This window comes from Trachymyrmex cornetzi, unplaced genomic scaffold (genome assembly GCF_001594075.2).
Source record: "Trachymyrmex cornetzi isolate Tcor2-1 unplaced genomic scaffold, Tcor1.1 scaffold372, whole genome shotgun sequence".
Lineage (NCBI taxonomy): Eukaryota > Metazoa > Arthropoda > Insecta > Hymenoptera > Formicidae > Trachymyrmex > Trachymyrmex cornetzi.
Window position 1 is genome coordinate 250,051 of NW_017298450.1, and position 17,129 is coordinate 267,179.

Below are 17,129 nucleotides of genomic sequence, written 5' to 3' on the forward strand. Positions count from 1 at the left end.
TTAAAACATCTATTGTAAATCCGGATTAAAGCTTATGGCATAAGCCAATCAGAGAGAGAGCTGTATTAGCATCTTAAGAAATTACTTAAGATGGTCTTAAAATATGAACGGATTATGAATATACGCCCTTAGTCTTATTATATTTTATTATTTTTCTAAGGCATTTAAAACAGATTAAAAAATGTTCAACTTAAAAGAAAGTTAAAAAGTTAATGTTTAAAAGTTACTTAGTTAAGTTAAAATTTAATGCACTTATAATTAACTAAGTTAAGTTAAAAGTTATTAACTTTATAATTTTTTTTCAACTTTTAACGTTTTAACTAGTTACTACCCAACACTGCTAAATTGTCTTTATTTGTAAATGGTACATAATAAAAGTTTCATTTAAAACGCGTCATTTTTCATTTCTGACATCACGATTCAATATGGCTGTGATGACTATACTCAGGAGAGTCTTAAGATATAATAGAAATACAATAACTCTTTATTATATTCTTTTGCAATAAATAAAAACAGGCGAATCACTTGTGTGAGCAAAATTATTATTTAATTTAATTAAAATTCTTTATTTAATTAAATTAATTAACATGGATTTTAAAAGAACGAGAAGAAATAAAAAAATTGTTGAAGGAGCTACAGAATCGGTGTACCTTTTGTTATTTCTGTATTTTCATTAACTTACCGGTAAATCTTCCATTGTTGCTTATATTGCAACTTTTTTACACAGCGACGTTAAATTACAATATAGAGATAAATGTCACACGGAATCATGAATAAATGACAATGTAATAATTAATGCTTATTCTATTTCGAATAATTTCACGATGAATATGAAACAGGCGGTGACAATTTTTGTATTATATCGTTAAAATAATTACCACTAATGTTTATTAATGAAGATATCACGATATCGAAATATATCTGATTTCTTCCATTCATACGTATGTCTTGCACGTAGAATCTGGCTCAGACGTCACTCGCACAAGCCAGTTGCCGACATTCACGCAATTCTCGTACCGCTATCTATGAATTCGCAACAATATCTGGCGTGCTGTTGGTGCCCACGTTTCGAACGAGCCAAACTTGCAAGCCAGAAATAAACCACGCGCGGAGGTCGATAAGCGTTCTGCTACTTAAGCATAAAACCTTGACCGCTATTCCAGTTAAATACTGCGACAAATTTAATGGAATATTAATTCTTTCCACGAATTTGCAAAATGCAAGAAGTATATTTTACTTCTTATATTTTGGACTATTTAAAACGTCTTCGTTATTCACAATAATATAGAATAATTATTATAATTATCAATAGGTTTATTTGCGTTGCTTGTACTTTTTGCATTCAGTATCTTCGCTTTCTCTCTTTTCAATGTTCAAATACATATCTATCTCACCTTAATCAAAAATTATGGGGGATTTCAAGCAAGGCAAACAGACCTCTTAATATAGAATAATTAATTATTAATAATATCAATGTTACAATAATATTATAATAATATTATATAATTAATAATATCAATAATATAGATTAATTAATTAATTAATTATAAAATTAATAAATTAATTTTAAGGAGTAATTATAAAAAAGATAAAAATTACTCTGTTGTGCGTAAAGAAATTTAGTATCACTAGCCTTACAATTTATTGTTATGATGTACAACGCGACTTTAGGAAAATTCATATCGTATTAATATCGTACATTTAAAGAGAGAAATAAAAAACTAAATAATCTCTTTAGATGGAAAGGTTGTCTTCATCTAAATTTTTCATTTAATTTTGATAAAGCTTAAATTAAAAAAATGAGTATTTGCTTTCCCGGATCGAATATATGTAATTTCTTTCATTCCTTTTGCGGCTAAACTGGTAATGTGAGTCATCCTAAAGACTATAGAATAACATCGCCAGATATTAGCAATTCTCGTTATCGCGAATGCATAATGTTAATGACTGTTCGTTATATCGATCGTACATTCGTTCTTTGATCTTAATGTGGCAAAATAGGAAAGAAGGTCGCATGCTTTCCAGGTTCTAAGCCTTCGCGTTAGAATATGATGAATCGCAGTTTCGTTGAACAGGTCCTGAAATTCCACGGGCAATGATGAATTGTCGGTCGACCGCAATGCAGTGATAAACCTTAAATTATGTATATGGCTTATTAATGATCCCATTGTCTGTATTAGACATTTCGTCGTGCTCGATATTACCGTAGACTTGTCGAGTCGACGATAATGGTCAATGCAATAGCGTGAGACAATTAAACTAACATAATTCTATCGTTTGCAATCGAGAAGCTGTCGACAATTGTTACCATTCATTATCGCACCTTTGTCAAAACAGTACTAGCGCCTTTTAATCGAAGGCGACCGATAGCGGTAATTATCCATCCGATTGAATATTGGTTTACGTTTATTAACACAGATCGATGGGAGATACAAATTAATTTATCCTTATTTACATTATAAAATGCTACTTATGTACACAAATCTCGAGATCTGAATTTCAGCAGAAAACGTTTCTAAGCGAACATTCTTGACGATGGGAAGACATTGCTGATACGCGTGTTATCACAATAAAGCTGTTTCATTTGAAAATTTTCCATTCGGGACGCGCGAACTTCATTCGCATTCAACGCGCAGCCGGTCGCGTCATTTGAGATAACTCAAAAATTTGATTCGCATCTGCTATGTACATTGTATTACATACTATGCGTGTACGTGAGCAACGGTGACGAGTCGCAGCTGCAGCGACGCGATCAATTTATGTAAAATGCAGTTCTCGCATTGCCTCGAGTACATATTTATGCTCTATCTATTTCTCGTCTATTTCTCAATATGATTCCCACCTGCGGAATCGGAACGGTAACATCTGAAAATATTTATATATAGTTTCTCTTTTTCCTTTTTTCCTCGAAGGACGCATATTTCGTAAGGAACAAACAGGAGTTTCGAAACTTCACGCGTTTCTAAACTTATACAACATCGGTTTTCTTCTTCCTATTAAATACGAGTGTGGTAAAAATATACATAAGTATACGAATCGTAATAAAAAAGAATCGTAGCCTTGCGTTAACATTACATGACTGCGAGTAAGAGTCCCTATCAATTTACTCGAAATCCAAGTCAGATTTCAGACACATATAAGGTTCAGAATATAATAAAGAAAATCGAAAGGATTCGGTAGTCTTCAGAGAAATAGAATAGCCAATTAGAGTTGAAACTAATCTAATCCAATTAAATTCACAGTTAAATTTGTAATGTCAAATTATACTCAATTTAAGTTATATCCAATTTATTTCTATAGTTCGCCACTGCTCCTATCAAATATATCATTAATTTGACGAAAACAATTTAACTCAAGAAAACATATTAAATTTGACACTTAAATTTAGTTTATTACTAAATGCATACGTTAATAGGGAAGATGTTTACTTTGAAACCAACCACAAAAATGGATTGATTTACACTTTGACATACATAGAAGTTAAAATATTATTCAAGGATTGGTTTCTCTCCTTTGATATCTAACAGTGTTCTAATTGACGTTTCTACTTTTCTATTGTCGATACTTAAAATTAATTGCAACAATCCTCCCCTCCTCTAATTGAGTAAATTTAATAGAGCGAGCTAGAGTAATGCTTCATTTTGTCTTTTCCTCAATTTAAAACTGTCATTGATGATTGGATACAGACGTATGCATTATTTGATTTTGGTAGCTCTATCACACAATTCTGAAGGAAAGAACAACCGTAGAGAGAGAAAGAGAAAGAGAGAGAGAGAGGGAGAGGGGGGAAGGGGGGGAGGGAGAGACAGAGAGAGAAAGGAAATGTGTTAGTATGTCGAAAATCAGGGCCGTGTCTCTCAGAATATTCACTTGCTTTCCACTTCCGTGGCCACATTCACGCTCTTCCGCGATCTTATGCTCGATCTTTGTGCTTCCGTGGCCGTATTCACGCTCTTCCGCGATCTTATGCTCGATCTTTGTATCATGCTGCTCCTCAGGGTCTCGCCACGAATAGATGCTCTCATCGAACGCAAACTGCTGCGTTCGAACGTCCGGAAGACAGCCACCGTCGGCACTTCCACGTCTACAGGTTTTTTTCTAAAAAGAAAATACATAAATGCGACTTCTTCTCAAGAAACAATATGCTACTCTCTGCTAAAAAAAATTCCATTAAGCAGAAAAGTGAAATTATAAAGGAAATTTATTCAATTTGAAACAGACGTTTAAAAAGAATTAGGAAAGAAGAATTTTTTGAAGGATAATATACTCTCTAAATCTCGTGGAGTGAAATCTCACACGAAGAAACTGAAAATTTAGCCTGCCTTGAAAAAAAGACGTGATTATTTTGCTGAAAGTAAAATGCACCGGGTATCGTAAAAGTTTTGAAAAATACACACTGAGAAAAATTTCCAGACTTTATCCGTTCAAAATGTAACAAACGGATATTTCCGATAGATTTTGATCGCGTATTTAAGACTATCCGATAAAATTAAGAAAATTCTATAAATACGATCAAAATCTATCGGAAATATCCATTCGTTACATTTTGAACGAATAAAGTCTGGAAATTTTTCTCAGTGTAATGCGAAAGAATCATCTTCGACACATACTTCGAGAGACACGGCATATCCCATATCTTCTGATCTTTTCCGAAATCTTCGCCGTCTTGCAAGGTTTGTGGCAGGTCTTTATCGAGTGTCTCCGGTAGCAGGAGCGTCAGAAGACCGCCCAGAACGCCTATGACGCCCAGGACCAACAGTGGTAGAATGGACGAAACAGTGTCCAGGTAAACGACAAAAGGCGCAAGTATGCTCGCGACGTATCCCATTATGTGGATCAAGGCAACCCCTTGAGCCCTCACAACAGTTGGCAACACTTCGGCTGCATACTGAAGACCAATGTTATACGAGATGTTGACCCAGAATCTACCAACGATCGCCAGCGTGGCCGAATAAATATCTGAAATGGAAATCCGGAAGGAAAACTGCATATAGACTGCATAACGATCCTGATGAAGACTATATATGAATTAGTTGTAATTCCTCACAGTCTGTAATTTTAATCTTTTTAATTTCCAAAAATTTCTACAATTTTATTTTATATTTCATGAATTTTTTAAAACCCCAAGCAAACAATTTACATTTAAAAAACATTTAACCGAAACGTTTTTATACACTGTATTAAATAGACGTTATTAAATATACATTTATCAAATCGTCGAAATGTTTCGTATAAAAACGGTATTTTAAGTTAGCAAAAATCATTTAATATGCGTTACAATATATCTTACAATAACTTTTAAATTATTTAATAAATTCTTTCATTAAATAGATTAAAAACGTATCAAGTTTAAAATTTTTTCAGTTTATATGTTTAATACACGATTTCTAACGTTATTAAATGTATTTTAAATGTAAGTGTATTATTTGGAACATTACTGCCTCCGATAGGATTCTAGTTTACTAGGTAAAAAGAAATAATTCAGCAGCACACTCACTGTTTGAAACCGCGCTTGCCCAAATGCTGAAAATTCCGGAAATTACCATGGTACCACAAGCCAACCATCGTCTACCCCATCGATCGAGAACGAGAGTAAGGAATGTGTCGGCGGGTAGTTCGGTAAACGCCGCGATGGTAAATGTTACAAAGACGTCGAGCCCGAGATTATTCACGTTTCTTACGTGACCATCGAATACCAGCGATATCGCCATCCTGCATTACGGGACATAATCGATATATATATAGATAAGGAACAACCTTACCACATTCTTTATAGTCATTGAATAACGATTAGCATTTATTCGACGTTAGACACATTTTCTCTTACAAGCTATACAATACTGAAAGATCTGTTAAACGCTATTTATTAAATGTACGTTTTTCCAATTTAGCAGCCTTAAAACCCATTAAAATTAAAGAAACATTTTTATTATGTGAATAACTCACCAGATGATGATGAGGAGAATCGTAACATTTCGCAAACGTGGACTTTTAAATAGATCCACCACGGAATAAGTCTTATCCGCTTCTTGCTCTTTGCAGACCCTGGCGCAGGTTTCCTGTTACATCAACAAACAGTCATTATAATTTAACGTAAATTTTTCTTGTGATTTTTATCGTGATACCACTTTTTTTTTCTTTAAAATACAAGAGAAAATCAACGATCCTTACGCGGAACTGTTGATAGACGTTCTCGGGTACTTTCGTGCCGTTCATGCGTTCAAATTTACCCAGGATTCTAATGGCCTTCTCCACTTGGTTTTGACTGACAAGCCACCTCGCGCTCTCCGGTACCAACCAGGGTGCCGCCACTGCCAGAGCCAGAGGAACAGATACTGCGATGCAAGTCATCCTCCAGTCGGCCAGGAAATACGCAATCCAAGGTAAGATACAGGCGGCGAACGTGAAAAAGAGAGCTATCGACATGTTCGCCACGAAAGTGCGCCATTTCGGTCCCACGTATTCCAACACTGAAAAGAAAAGATATTTAGAAAATAAATTAATAATATGGCTTACTTAGAATAAATCAATATAAATAAATAGAAGGGCTACGAGTCAGTTCAAAATAAATTAAGAACATTTAATATTCCGAAATAAATATAAAGAAATACAATAACAATCGTTTCGACGCCGATCGGATCGTTCTCTCAATGTTAAGACGCATTCTATTTATTTATATATATTTAGAAAAATATTTAAAATATCGTTCTAAACCCCAACTGATGGAAAATACGATGTAGGAGTTTGGCCACCGGAATAACATTTGTTATTATGCATCATTCTTGCTGAAGATGGTAAAAATTAGCCAAAACGTTTGAATAAATGTTCATACGAAAATATTGTTATTAATTTAGCGCAGTTATTACAGCGCCAATTCCTAATAACCCATTTTTAACTTAATTCTTAATATTGTTTGAATGTAAGGAATCTTATTTTATTTTAATTATTATTTAAAATGTCGTTCTAAACTACAACAGTACAAAACTTACAACAATATTACACGTTGCAGCAATGTTGCTGCAAGCTTTGTGCTGTTGGGGAACATTTCAATATTTGCAAAGTGTCGTTTTCGAAAATGTGACAACGTGACGAGTAAATTATAACAAAAGTATGATGTATGTTACGTTGATAAAATCTGCATTAAATCACTGTATATAAATGACGTTCGTTTATGTACAAATTTATTTTCTAAACAAAAGTCATCTCGAACGCTTTCTTGTAGACAGTTGGGTTAAAGTCTCGGAATAGATCTATGATTCAATTATTACGTCACCGCAAATGATATCCTTTGCTCTGGCCTTGCGCAAACAGTCTGGAATGAAAACCGAGGAATGCATCGAGAAATCTCTTTTCCTCTCTTGTAATTTAGATAATTCTTGTTTGTTGGCGCAAGGAAGCCTAATATTTAAAGCAAACTCTCCAATCAAACATGTCTCCATATCATTATCGTAACAGCTCGAATCCTCAGATATTAAATTACAAAATATTTCCTGTTAGGAGGGTAGCTCATTATTGCCGACTTACATTATCTTAACTAGATCGACAAGTAGTCATTTTTTTAATGCGCTACCTTCATGCTACCATCCATCTGTGAAGCGTAAAATTATCAGTGAACCGTCCTGTGTGTACTCAACGACGGTTGCAAGGCTATGAGATTCAGTATAAATTGATTTCAAAATGTGTCAATTGTACGTTCCGTGAATTTTCACATATCAGCATTTGAGTAGCTCTTTTATTACGAATAAAGCTCATTACAGACAAAACAAACCCAGCCCAAGAAACACCAAATTAAGAAAAAATCAAAATGATTTTATTTTGACGTCGTGAATGTCAAAATGATAATTTTTTTGTTACAAAATTTAACTGTTTATGACGTTAAAAATCAAAATGAAATTTTATGGTTTTTTGTTGACTTTTATGTGTTTCTTGGGAGGTAGAACACACACTGAGAGAAAAGTATATCGTATTTGTGACTATAATTGCATGGCAAAATAATTATGGTTAGGAGCATCATTTTTATAATTATTATTGCTATAATGTTAGTAACAATAACTTTATATGAAAAAATAGTCACAATATTTTATGGTATAATTTACTCTATGCAAATATTATTTATATGTAAGATAACCATACAATTAGTTGAATGAATACATATTGTGGTCGTTATAATCATAACTCAGTGTTCAGGTTACTATAATTCATATGATCAAATCAATTATAAATTTATGGTTGTCCCAAAAAATGACTATAAATTATAGTTAAATTATGGTTATTTCAACCATTTTTTCTTTCAGTGTAGAGTTAACATAATTAAGTCATAATGATATAATAAGGTGTCATCATTTGCTACTTATGGGTTTTTTATATACCTAAAGCGAGATCTACAATGAGATTTTAAGGCGTAAAACTTGAGCTTTAAACTATTAGCCGTAAGAAATTGACCAATTACAATAGAATGTGAGGAGAATACTCTACTATAATCGATCAATTTTTTACGGCTTAGTGCTTAAAGCTTAAGTTTTACGCCTTAAAATCTCATTGTAGGCGCCGCTTAAGTCATTACCTCAAGCCGTAAGAAATTGACCGATCACAGTCGAATGTGAGAAGAATAATCGACTATGATTGATCAGTTTTTTACGCCTTAAGATTTAAAGCTAAGATAATAACTTGTAGAAAGCCAATTAAAAATAAACTTATAATTGACAAATAAAATAATGATAATGTCCTTATGATATTGTTATGATTTCTGTGTTCTACTTAAAAATGTTATTAAATTAATTAACAGGTTTGTTTGCATTGCTTGCACTTTTTGCATTCAGAATCTTCGCTTTTTCTCTCTTCAACGCTCGAATGTGTATTTATCTCGTTTTAATTACAAAAATTTTGGTGGATTTCAAACAACGCGAACAGACTTGTGTTAAATTGTACGATTTTACGATGCCTGTGATAATAGCTTGCAATACGAAATTCCGCGAGGAATTCGATGGAAATACGAATTGAGCGATTTTACAATCTCTTTCGTCCTTCAAAGCAAATTGATCAAATTCCTCGTAACAAATAATTTCACGAGAGACAATGAGATGCGATCGACTTGTCAATTTGTGCCTCTTTTACGAGCGGAAAACGGCATTTTACGGTGTTCCTGACATTAGCCACGCTTCCACCGACGAGATCGGCGAAATCGACGAAACGGAACTAGCAAAACTCGCCACGGCGAGTGCAATAACCGTGACTTCATGAGTCAAACTGGGCGAGCTTGACCTGGTAGCTAAATCCGGCGATCGTAATCGGCCATGACTCGACAGTCGCTCGAAGACTCGATTCGGGTAGACCAAAGACATAAATTAATGGACGGCGCGATTCGTATCTAAGTAGTGTATCAAATGTGGTCGACAATAATGAGAGAGAGGGACCGTGGGAGACGGTCAATCTCCCTCTCATTCTCTCTCCCATCACACCATTGAATGGAAAGAGATAGAAATGGCCGTCGCCACGGTCCCTCTCTCTCATCCCTATCGACCATTTTGACACACAAATCGCGTAATCCATTCTCTATGTTTTTATGGGGGTCTATGGAGCAGACAATCACTCGCTGACCAGATTACCGGTCTATCGCCAAGGTTAAGCAGCGATAATCAGGTACGGATGATTGCGCAAGAAGGGACAAGATATGCAGAGATCTTATCTCCTTTTTCGCGACGCAATCGTATTAAGATGGATAAAGATATACACGCATAATTGTCCGCAAATCAGTCTGCCTCCCAGAACTCTCTTGTGAAGATTTTAATGACGATTTAATCGACTTAATTACAATTGCGATGAAATAAAGACGATTGTAACGCGATAACTGACGGGGTTAAGGTTGACGTAACGGTTTGATGAATACAAGGAGATGCGTTTTTAGCGCATGGCATTGTTTCACATTGTTTGAAACTGAGATAACCATGCACGTGAGAAGTTTGTCTATGAAAAGGAACGCGTTTCTCGTTAATAGCTAATTAATAGTAAACTGAGATGGAAAGGAAAAAGCTGATTTTAAAAACTGATCACGATTCCGGCCTGGAATTTCACAGAACCTGTTCGACGGCAAGGCAACAAAGAATTAATTACAGTCGCTCTAATTGTATAGCTTCAATAGACAGCGAGAGTTTAAAAGGCGAAGCGACTATTGTGTCTCAACAGAAATTACGCAAATAATTGCATAAAATATTGCAAATGAATGTTAATTTATTGGTCCTTAATTAGTATATAATTATAGACAAATGGAATGTAGATGCAATTAAGATTAATTGTAGAATTTAGCAGTCTCGATTTTTTGTCGATAAAATGTTATTGCATAATGTTTGATATTGTATAATATATTATATTATTAACTCTGGAAGCTACATTATATACTATATATTAATGTCCCTTCTAAATAATTCAAAACACTCTTGAGCCTCTAGACTGTTTGTTTTGAATTATTTTAAAGAGGCATCAATATAACTGTACAAAATAATTGTATAATAATATTTAATGTTTAGGGGCCGTCTATATTGTAGAGTTCATTACCCAATCAGCAGAAAATGTTTTTTAAACGTTTTTCAAACGTTTATTTCTGATTAACTTTACTTTTTTAGGAGTTGTTTTCAAAATTACATTAATTTAAAGTTTATTTAATATTTATTATTTCACATTAATTGTTCATTTGAAATAAAGGTTTGAAAAAACATTTTTTAAACGTTTACTCAACGTTTATTAAATATTTATTTTGCATTTATTATTCATTTGAAATAATGGTTCGAAAAAACACTTTTTAAACGTTTATTTAACGTTTATTAAGCATTTATTTCACATTAATTATTTATTTCAAATTATGGTTTGAAGTAACATTTTTTTCAACATAAGTATACTTTAGGAGAAGCTCAATATAGCTTCCAGACGATCAACAATATTGTGCAATATCAAATGTACAATTGTATTATTTCATCGACAAAAAATCGAGACTTTTCCCTTTTCTTTATTAGCCTTTAACTGTGCGTCACGCATATTTTGCCGCAACGCGTGCGGTTTCTTCAACTTCCGAAATCGCATAAAAGGAATAGCTTATCATCAACGAGGAAGTAATTATTACGTCGGAAGAAAAGGAAGTCTCTATGATTAACATGCGATAAATTGAAAAGACGCAATTGGGATTTACGAAACGATTGAATTCTACAAATGCAAGTTCTCGTTTCTAGAAGAACGGAATATACAAAGCTAATACGTTCATCTACAATGAGTAATAACAGTAATGGATTAAGGCCCAGTTTCACAACTCACGATTAACTCTTAACCGAGGTTCAACTTATTTCTCATCTTTCTCCAATTCTAGAATTGAAAAGAGATAATGAATAAGTTGAATCTCAGTTAAGAGTTAACCGTCAGTTGTGAAACTGGGCCTAAAGAGTAGGCACAGAAATCGATCGATCATAGTTGATTATGGTCCTCACATTCAACTACGATTGGTTGATTTCTTCACCTACTCGTTAATTTACTACTGCTACTGCCTATTGTAGACCACGTATAGGAAATCCCCAACACATACGTACCTAGTATGTACATCATGGTGAAGCAATTGTCGAAAGCGAAGCCGACGAAGAATCGGCACAGCGCGAACTCCCAGAAACTTCCAGCCAGGACGGTCGCGACGCCCGCCAGAAAACCGGTGACATTGGCACCGACCAGCGCCGGTATTCTGCCGTATCTGTCGGCGATCCATCCGAAGATCAGGCCGCCGAAGATCGCGCCGATGAAGAAGACGCTCTGGGCGGTCGTTGGTAGCGCACTGTGCTCGCATACCCATCCCAACTGTAATAAAAATGAGAATTGATGATCGAATATAATTTACTTCTCGATATCAACTCACGAATGCTCGAAAGTGAAGTCTGTCAATCGCGAATAAACAAACGCTGTAAAGCAGAGATCGGTAAACTGAAGACGGTTGTTTTTTTTATAATTTTATTATATTATTATTAACATAATTATAATATAGTAACGCAATAATAATTATATTAAAGAATACAATAAAAAATAGACAATAAGATCATATACACAACGTGGATCTTATATTAGTACGCTTATTTCTATATAATTAACACAAGAACGTTTACATAATATATAAATGCACAATAATTATCTGTGCCATATTATTGTACATATATTATGTAGACATTCTTGTGTTAATTATATAGAAATTGACGTACTAAGATCCACGCTGTGTATATGCTGTTATTGTCAATTTTTTATTGTATTCTTTAATATTGAGAGCCCGATTATATTTATAATTTATTACTTAATAATAATATTAATATCTTTATATAATATATATAAACATAATATAATGATATAATGATATAATAATAATTATTATTTTATATTATATTATTAAAGGAAAGCCCCCTATTATGAGATAGGCGCCCAATATGAGATACCGGCATTTCTGCTAAACTAATAAACGCTATTTATTGGTTCCACCATAAATTTATTGCTCTTAGATTGAAAATTATTTAATAGAAAATTCATTTAGATCATGCTTGTAGTCATTGTAAGAAAAAGATTTTAGAATTTGGATGTCTTCAAGTTTCATTGAGGTGAGACTTTAAACCTTGTATATTATTTAATAAATAAATATTTGGCAATAAATTCTTTACGTAGCGATAGAGTAAGGTCGTATATAGAAAAATACGCGATATGTTGAATTATTTAATTACAGAAGTTAGATTTGTGATGATCGTAAAACTATAAGGCGTGGAAATCGTAATATGAGATACCCAGAGTATTTCTAATATGAAATAACTCATGCTCTTATGTTATAGTGGAAATCATTGCTAAAGAGTAAATGTTATTGTACAATAATAAAAAAGACAACTGGAATGAACGTCGAGTACCTATTTCTGCGATGCTTGATTCCAATTACCTGAAGACGAGTTCTGGATACAATCTATCGCATACTCACTTTTCGCGCACGCTGGCTGTGTTTGTTTGTATTTTAGAAACAAGAAATAAAGTTTTTTAATTGCAATACTGATATACTTTGCGTTTTACTATCGATTTCTCGAGGCATCTCATATTAGGAGCACAATTTTTTTACTTTGTGATTTACTCACTTTTTACATTTTTTTGAACCTATTAAAGAATGGAATTTTTGAATTAAATTTTATATAATGTTATCTAACTTTATATAAAGTTTATTAAATTCCCTTCAAAATGACCTATTATTTTTTTAAATTCTGCCCATAGACTTCTAACATTTATCCCAAATGAACTCGGTATCTCATAATAGGGGCCTTTCCTTTATATTTGAATATCGTAAATAAAAAAAATTTATATTTTCCTTCTTGTTGTATAATATCCACAATTTTGTTTCCTGATCGGCAAAACTTAAAAAAATTCTTATCTACACTTAAACTGCTTAAAGGATAAAATTTGCCGATGGCTCTCATTATAGCTCATTTCCATGCTAAGAAGATGATCACATGCGAAGGTCGACGCAGGTGGGACTTGGGAACGTCTTTTGGAAGACAAAGGCTACCGATCGTTTCCGAATCTGCTCGGCAGTAGAATCCAATTTCTAGGTGACGCAAGAATTCAACGAGCACGAGGAGTTGCTCAATCCCGCGGCGCAATCGCGCGCGTAAATTGTATTGCTCTTTACGTACTCTCGACTCGTCCTTGCCGCGCGAGTACACGTGGTGCGAGTTTGCGTGATAACGCGGCATAAACATCTGTTGCACACCGGTATGCGTGCCAAGTATACGACTGTCTTTCGGCTGTCGAGTGGCGAGTGTGCTCGTTACGTTGGATACGTATATTCCATAACTCACCATTCGCTCATTACCCACGTGCCACACTCGAGCCACCTTGAAACATCTAAATAGTGCCGCCTGTAACGAGCGAATCGTCGTTCACAGAGACAAGAGCATCCAATTAATTTTCGTTCTCCAATCCTTTCTTTTGTCCATCTTAAAGCTTATAGTTGTAAACGGTATTGTAATTGTAAGAATTAAGTAAATTGACCAATTACAGTCGAATATGGGAAGAGAGTACCGATTGTGATTGATCAATTCTTATAACTACCACTTATATAACTACGTTTTTACAGTAGAATGGGCTTTACCTCAGTCGCCACGGTTTCGTAGGGAATGTCAGTAAAATTGAACTCCCAACCGTGTGAGCAACCTTTCGTTGGCCAACTCGGATTCGCCTCTCTGATCCCGTTGAACAGAACTTCCGTATAATTCACATCGTACATGCTGCACTTGGAATAGCCATCCTCCCCAACTGGTATCGCCAGGGCGATCCTGAAAATGACAAAATAAAAATATCCATCCGTGCCACGGGCAGAAATTAACACAAATGTGGGAGGGTCTGATAAGACGGTTGATATAATAATAAGACGTTCCAGTAAATGTCAAGCGTTGACCTAATAAAATGCCAGTAGCAGGAGGGAAATTGTATCTTACGGCAAATCAAAAACGATTATAAACCGGTAATTTAGATCGCGTATAAAGGTCTCCAATTATCGAGTGCGTGCTAATAACGCACGCAATCTGACCTTTGGATAAGAATTACACGAACGAGCGAACGCATTCGACATCGATTGCAATGCACGTACATTTTTCATCCTTGATAGATGTACGCTCGTGCGAGAACGTCTCTCTAGCATTCTGCACGAGTTAATAACTGGCTGAGCAAAAATATTAAAGTTATGACAGTGGATCGTAAATCTGCGAATATATGTATATGTGCACATCTTTTCTTCTCCTTCAGAAAAAATTGCATACTTAAAGTCGTTCCGTTTTAAAGTGTTCTAATTGGAAGCACCTGAAATAGCTTTCTGATATTAAGATGTTAAAAATATAAAACAATTTTTTTTGCAAATCTTTTATGTAAGATATTTCCGATAAACGTCAATTTTTGTGCTATTTAAAATTATTTTTATCCTTTAGAAAAATATTGGAATATTAATGGTTTTTCAATAATCGATTATGAAAACTGCTTCTGAACTTTATAAATTAGGCTTTAAGATTATGAATAAATAATACAATCACAATTGCCTTGAGGTAAGTCTTTATATAGAATTTTAATTGAAAGCTTAATATTATTTATATAATGCAAACGGTTTTAATATTAATATATAAAACATATAGTTAATATTAATATATAAAATATGTTAATAAATAAAAAGATTTAAATACAAATATTTACTGTATATATATATATATCTTATCCAACGATTCTCTATCCATATAATATAATATTAACTGTCCATTCTCTAAAATTTTTAGAGTAAACGACTCTAAAGAATGAAATCTCACACTTAAAGATTGAGCCATTCTTTTTCATTCTCAATTATCACTCTTTACAGAGAGATTTTACTCCAAAAAATTTAGACAGCATAAAATTATTTTTTTTTGACATTTTGTATATCTTTTTTTGTATATCTATTTTTTAAATAATTTATATATATATGTACTATGTACATAAGTAAAATTTATTTTCAGATATTCTTCAAACTCATAGATGAAACCTACTTAATTATGCGGATCTCTCTTGTATAATGATAATTATCTATAATGAAACTATCTTTCCTCTTGTGCATCTGGTTTTAATTTTTATTTATCATCTCTATTCCAATCAAACATGTCATATCGTAATTTAATTGTGATTGATTAGAATATAATGATTTTATTGATGATGTAATATCTCGGTTTTTTAACATATAAAAAAATCGTTAGTTTAGACTTTTACATGTCCTATTATTGTATTTATTTCTTATTAATATCAAGAGTTCTTTTTTATTATTATTAATCTCTATTCTATTATATAAACGCGATTATTACTAATCGCTATCTATTATATAAACGCGATTAAACAATATATAGATCGAAAGGCGCATCATATCCTGTTTAAGACCCGTCTCTTTGTCGATCATGTGCAATAAATGTGGTATTAACACAGCGTTATGTCGAAAGGCTTACACAGGTGTTTTTCACGTTCACGCTCTCATTGCTTACACGAAGGTTTCGTGCAAATTTATTATTCATTATCTACGAATACTCGTGCCGGTCTCTGGGCAGCCAAAAGGCGTTGTATAAATACATGCTTTATTGATTTTCCAATTACCGCTATAACAGTCACAAAAACATTTATTCGAGCGTAACAAATTCTGTGTGCAGTTCGAATAGATTGTCATAAATATAATAATGACGGAAAAATTTCAAGTGAGGTAAGAGTGCATTTTCTCATCACACTTCACTGTAACTTGTAAAAAATGTATTCTCATTAAAGCGCTACGCCATTAGCAGCACTTTATAAAAGCTTATGTGTGGGATAATGGTTTATCGTGAATTATATCTCCTTCGCTAATCTTCTCGAAGCATAGTGTCGCGAACACGTTAAAAATGTTTTTTCCACTCCATTTGATACGAACGTCAATCGGTCTATTAATTATACGGATCAGCGGATAAAGTGACGTATATTGGCTTTACCGTTTGGAAACAATTGAAAGTGTAATAATAATTGATTGATACCATTTTGGCTTTAATTAAAGTAAAACAAAGTTGTTACGAATGTGGCTCCGAAATTATTGTATGACGTCAAACTTTTGAGATATTCTAATCTAAAAGTGCCATGCAAAAAATGAGGTTTGATCATTTTCAATGACCTACAAAACGTCTAACAATTTTTGTTCAGCATCTAGATGGATGTCACATTAAAGTATTATTCTTACCCTTTCCAACGCATATTCGATTGCTATGACTTCTTTTGGGTCAACTTTTTTGAGTCAATTTATATCGATGCAAAAAGTCGTATGGGCCTTTTATAATAAGGCATTAGTCATAAATCAGAAGTCAGAAGCTAAAAATTGATCAATCATAGTCGTTAATTTTCAGCGTCTGACTTCTGATTTATGACTAATGGCTTATTGTAGAAGGCCCATTAGATTGTTTTCCAGATTTTTAAAGACTTGGTAGAATCGTAATAAACAAACTTTTAATGCATACCTGAGAAAAAAATGTTTCATATATAATTATATAAAATTATATATAATTATATATAAGATTGACTTATTGTATGTACAATTATATATAATTATATATAAAATA

The 17,129-nt window shown here is 33.4% G+C and overlaps 2 protein-coding genes across 7 annotated transcripts in view; both read right to left on the bottom strand.

Moving 5' to 3' along the window:
- Nucleotides 1-1,269, bottom strand: part of LOC108763648 (carcinine transporter) — a 14,711-nt gene extending 13,442 nt beyond the window's left edge. For all 5 annotated transcript variants that reach the window (XM_018511470.1, XM_018511464.1, XM_018511472.1 and 2 more), the window contains exon 1: nucleotides 879-1,269. The gene's annotated coding sequence lies outside the window, so the exon portion shown is untranslated. The remainder of the gene's footprint in view (nucleotides 1-878) is intronic.
- Nucleotides 1,270-3,507: 2,238 nt separating this feature from the next.
- LOC108763661 (organic cation transporter protein) overlaps nucleotides 3,508-17,129 on the bottom strand; it is a 19,590-nt gene continuing 5,968 nt past the window's right edge. Inside the window, exons 2-9 of one of the 2 annotated variants that reach the window (XM_018511497.1) lie at nucleotides 14,138-14,321; nucleotides 11,571-11,829; nucleotides 6,172-6,470; nucleotides 5,947-6,059; nucleotides 5,498-5,712; nucleotides 4,611-4,959; nucleotides 3,910-4,098; nucleotides 3,508-3,869 (exon numbers count right to left, since the gene is read on the bottom strand). In XM_018511497.1, the coding sequence (XP_018366999.1) occupies nucleotides 3,653-3,869; nucleotides 3,910-4,098; nucleotides 4,611-4,959; nucleotides 5,498-5,712; nucleotides 5,947-6,059; nucleotides 6,172-6,470; nucleotides 11,571-11,829; nucleotides 14,138-14,321 (1,825 nt within the window). In that variant the 3' untranslated portion in view covers nucleotides 3,508-3,652. Of the gene's footprint in view, nucleotides 4,099-4,610; nucleotides 4,960-5,497; nucleotides 5,713-5,946; nucleotides 6,060-6,171; nucleotides 6,471-11,570; nucleotides 11,830-14,137; nucleotides 14,322-17,129 lie in introns of both variants that reach the window. The other variant, XM_018511496.1, reaches the window with a different exon arrangement.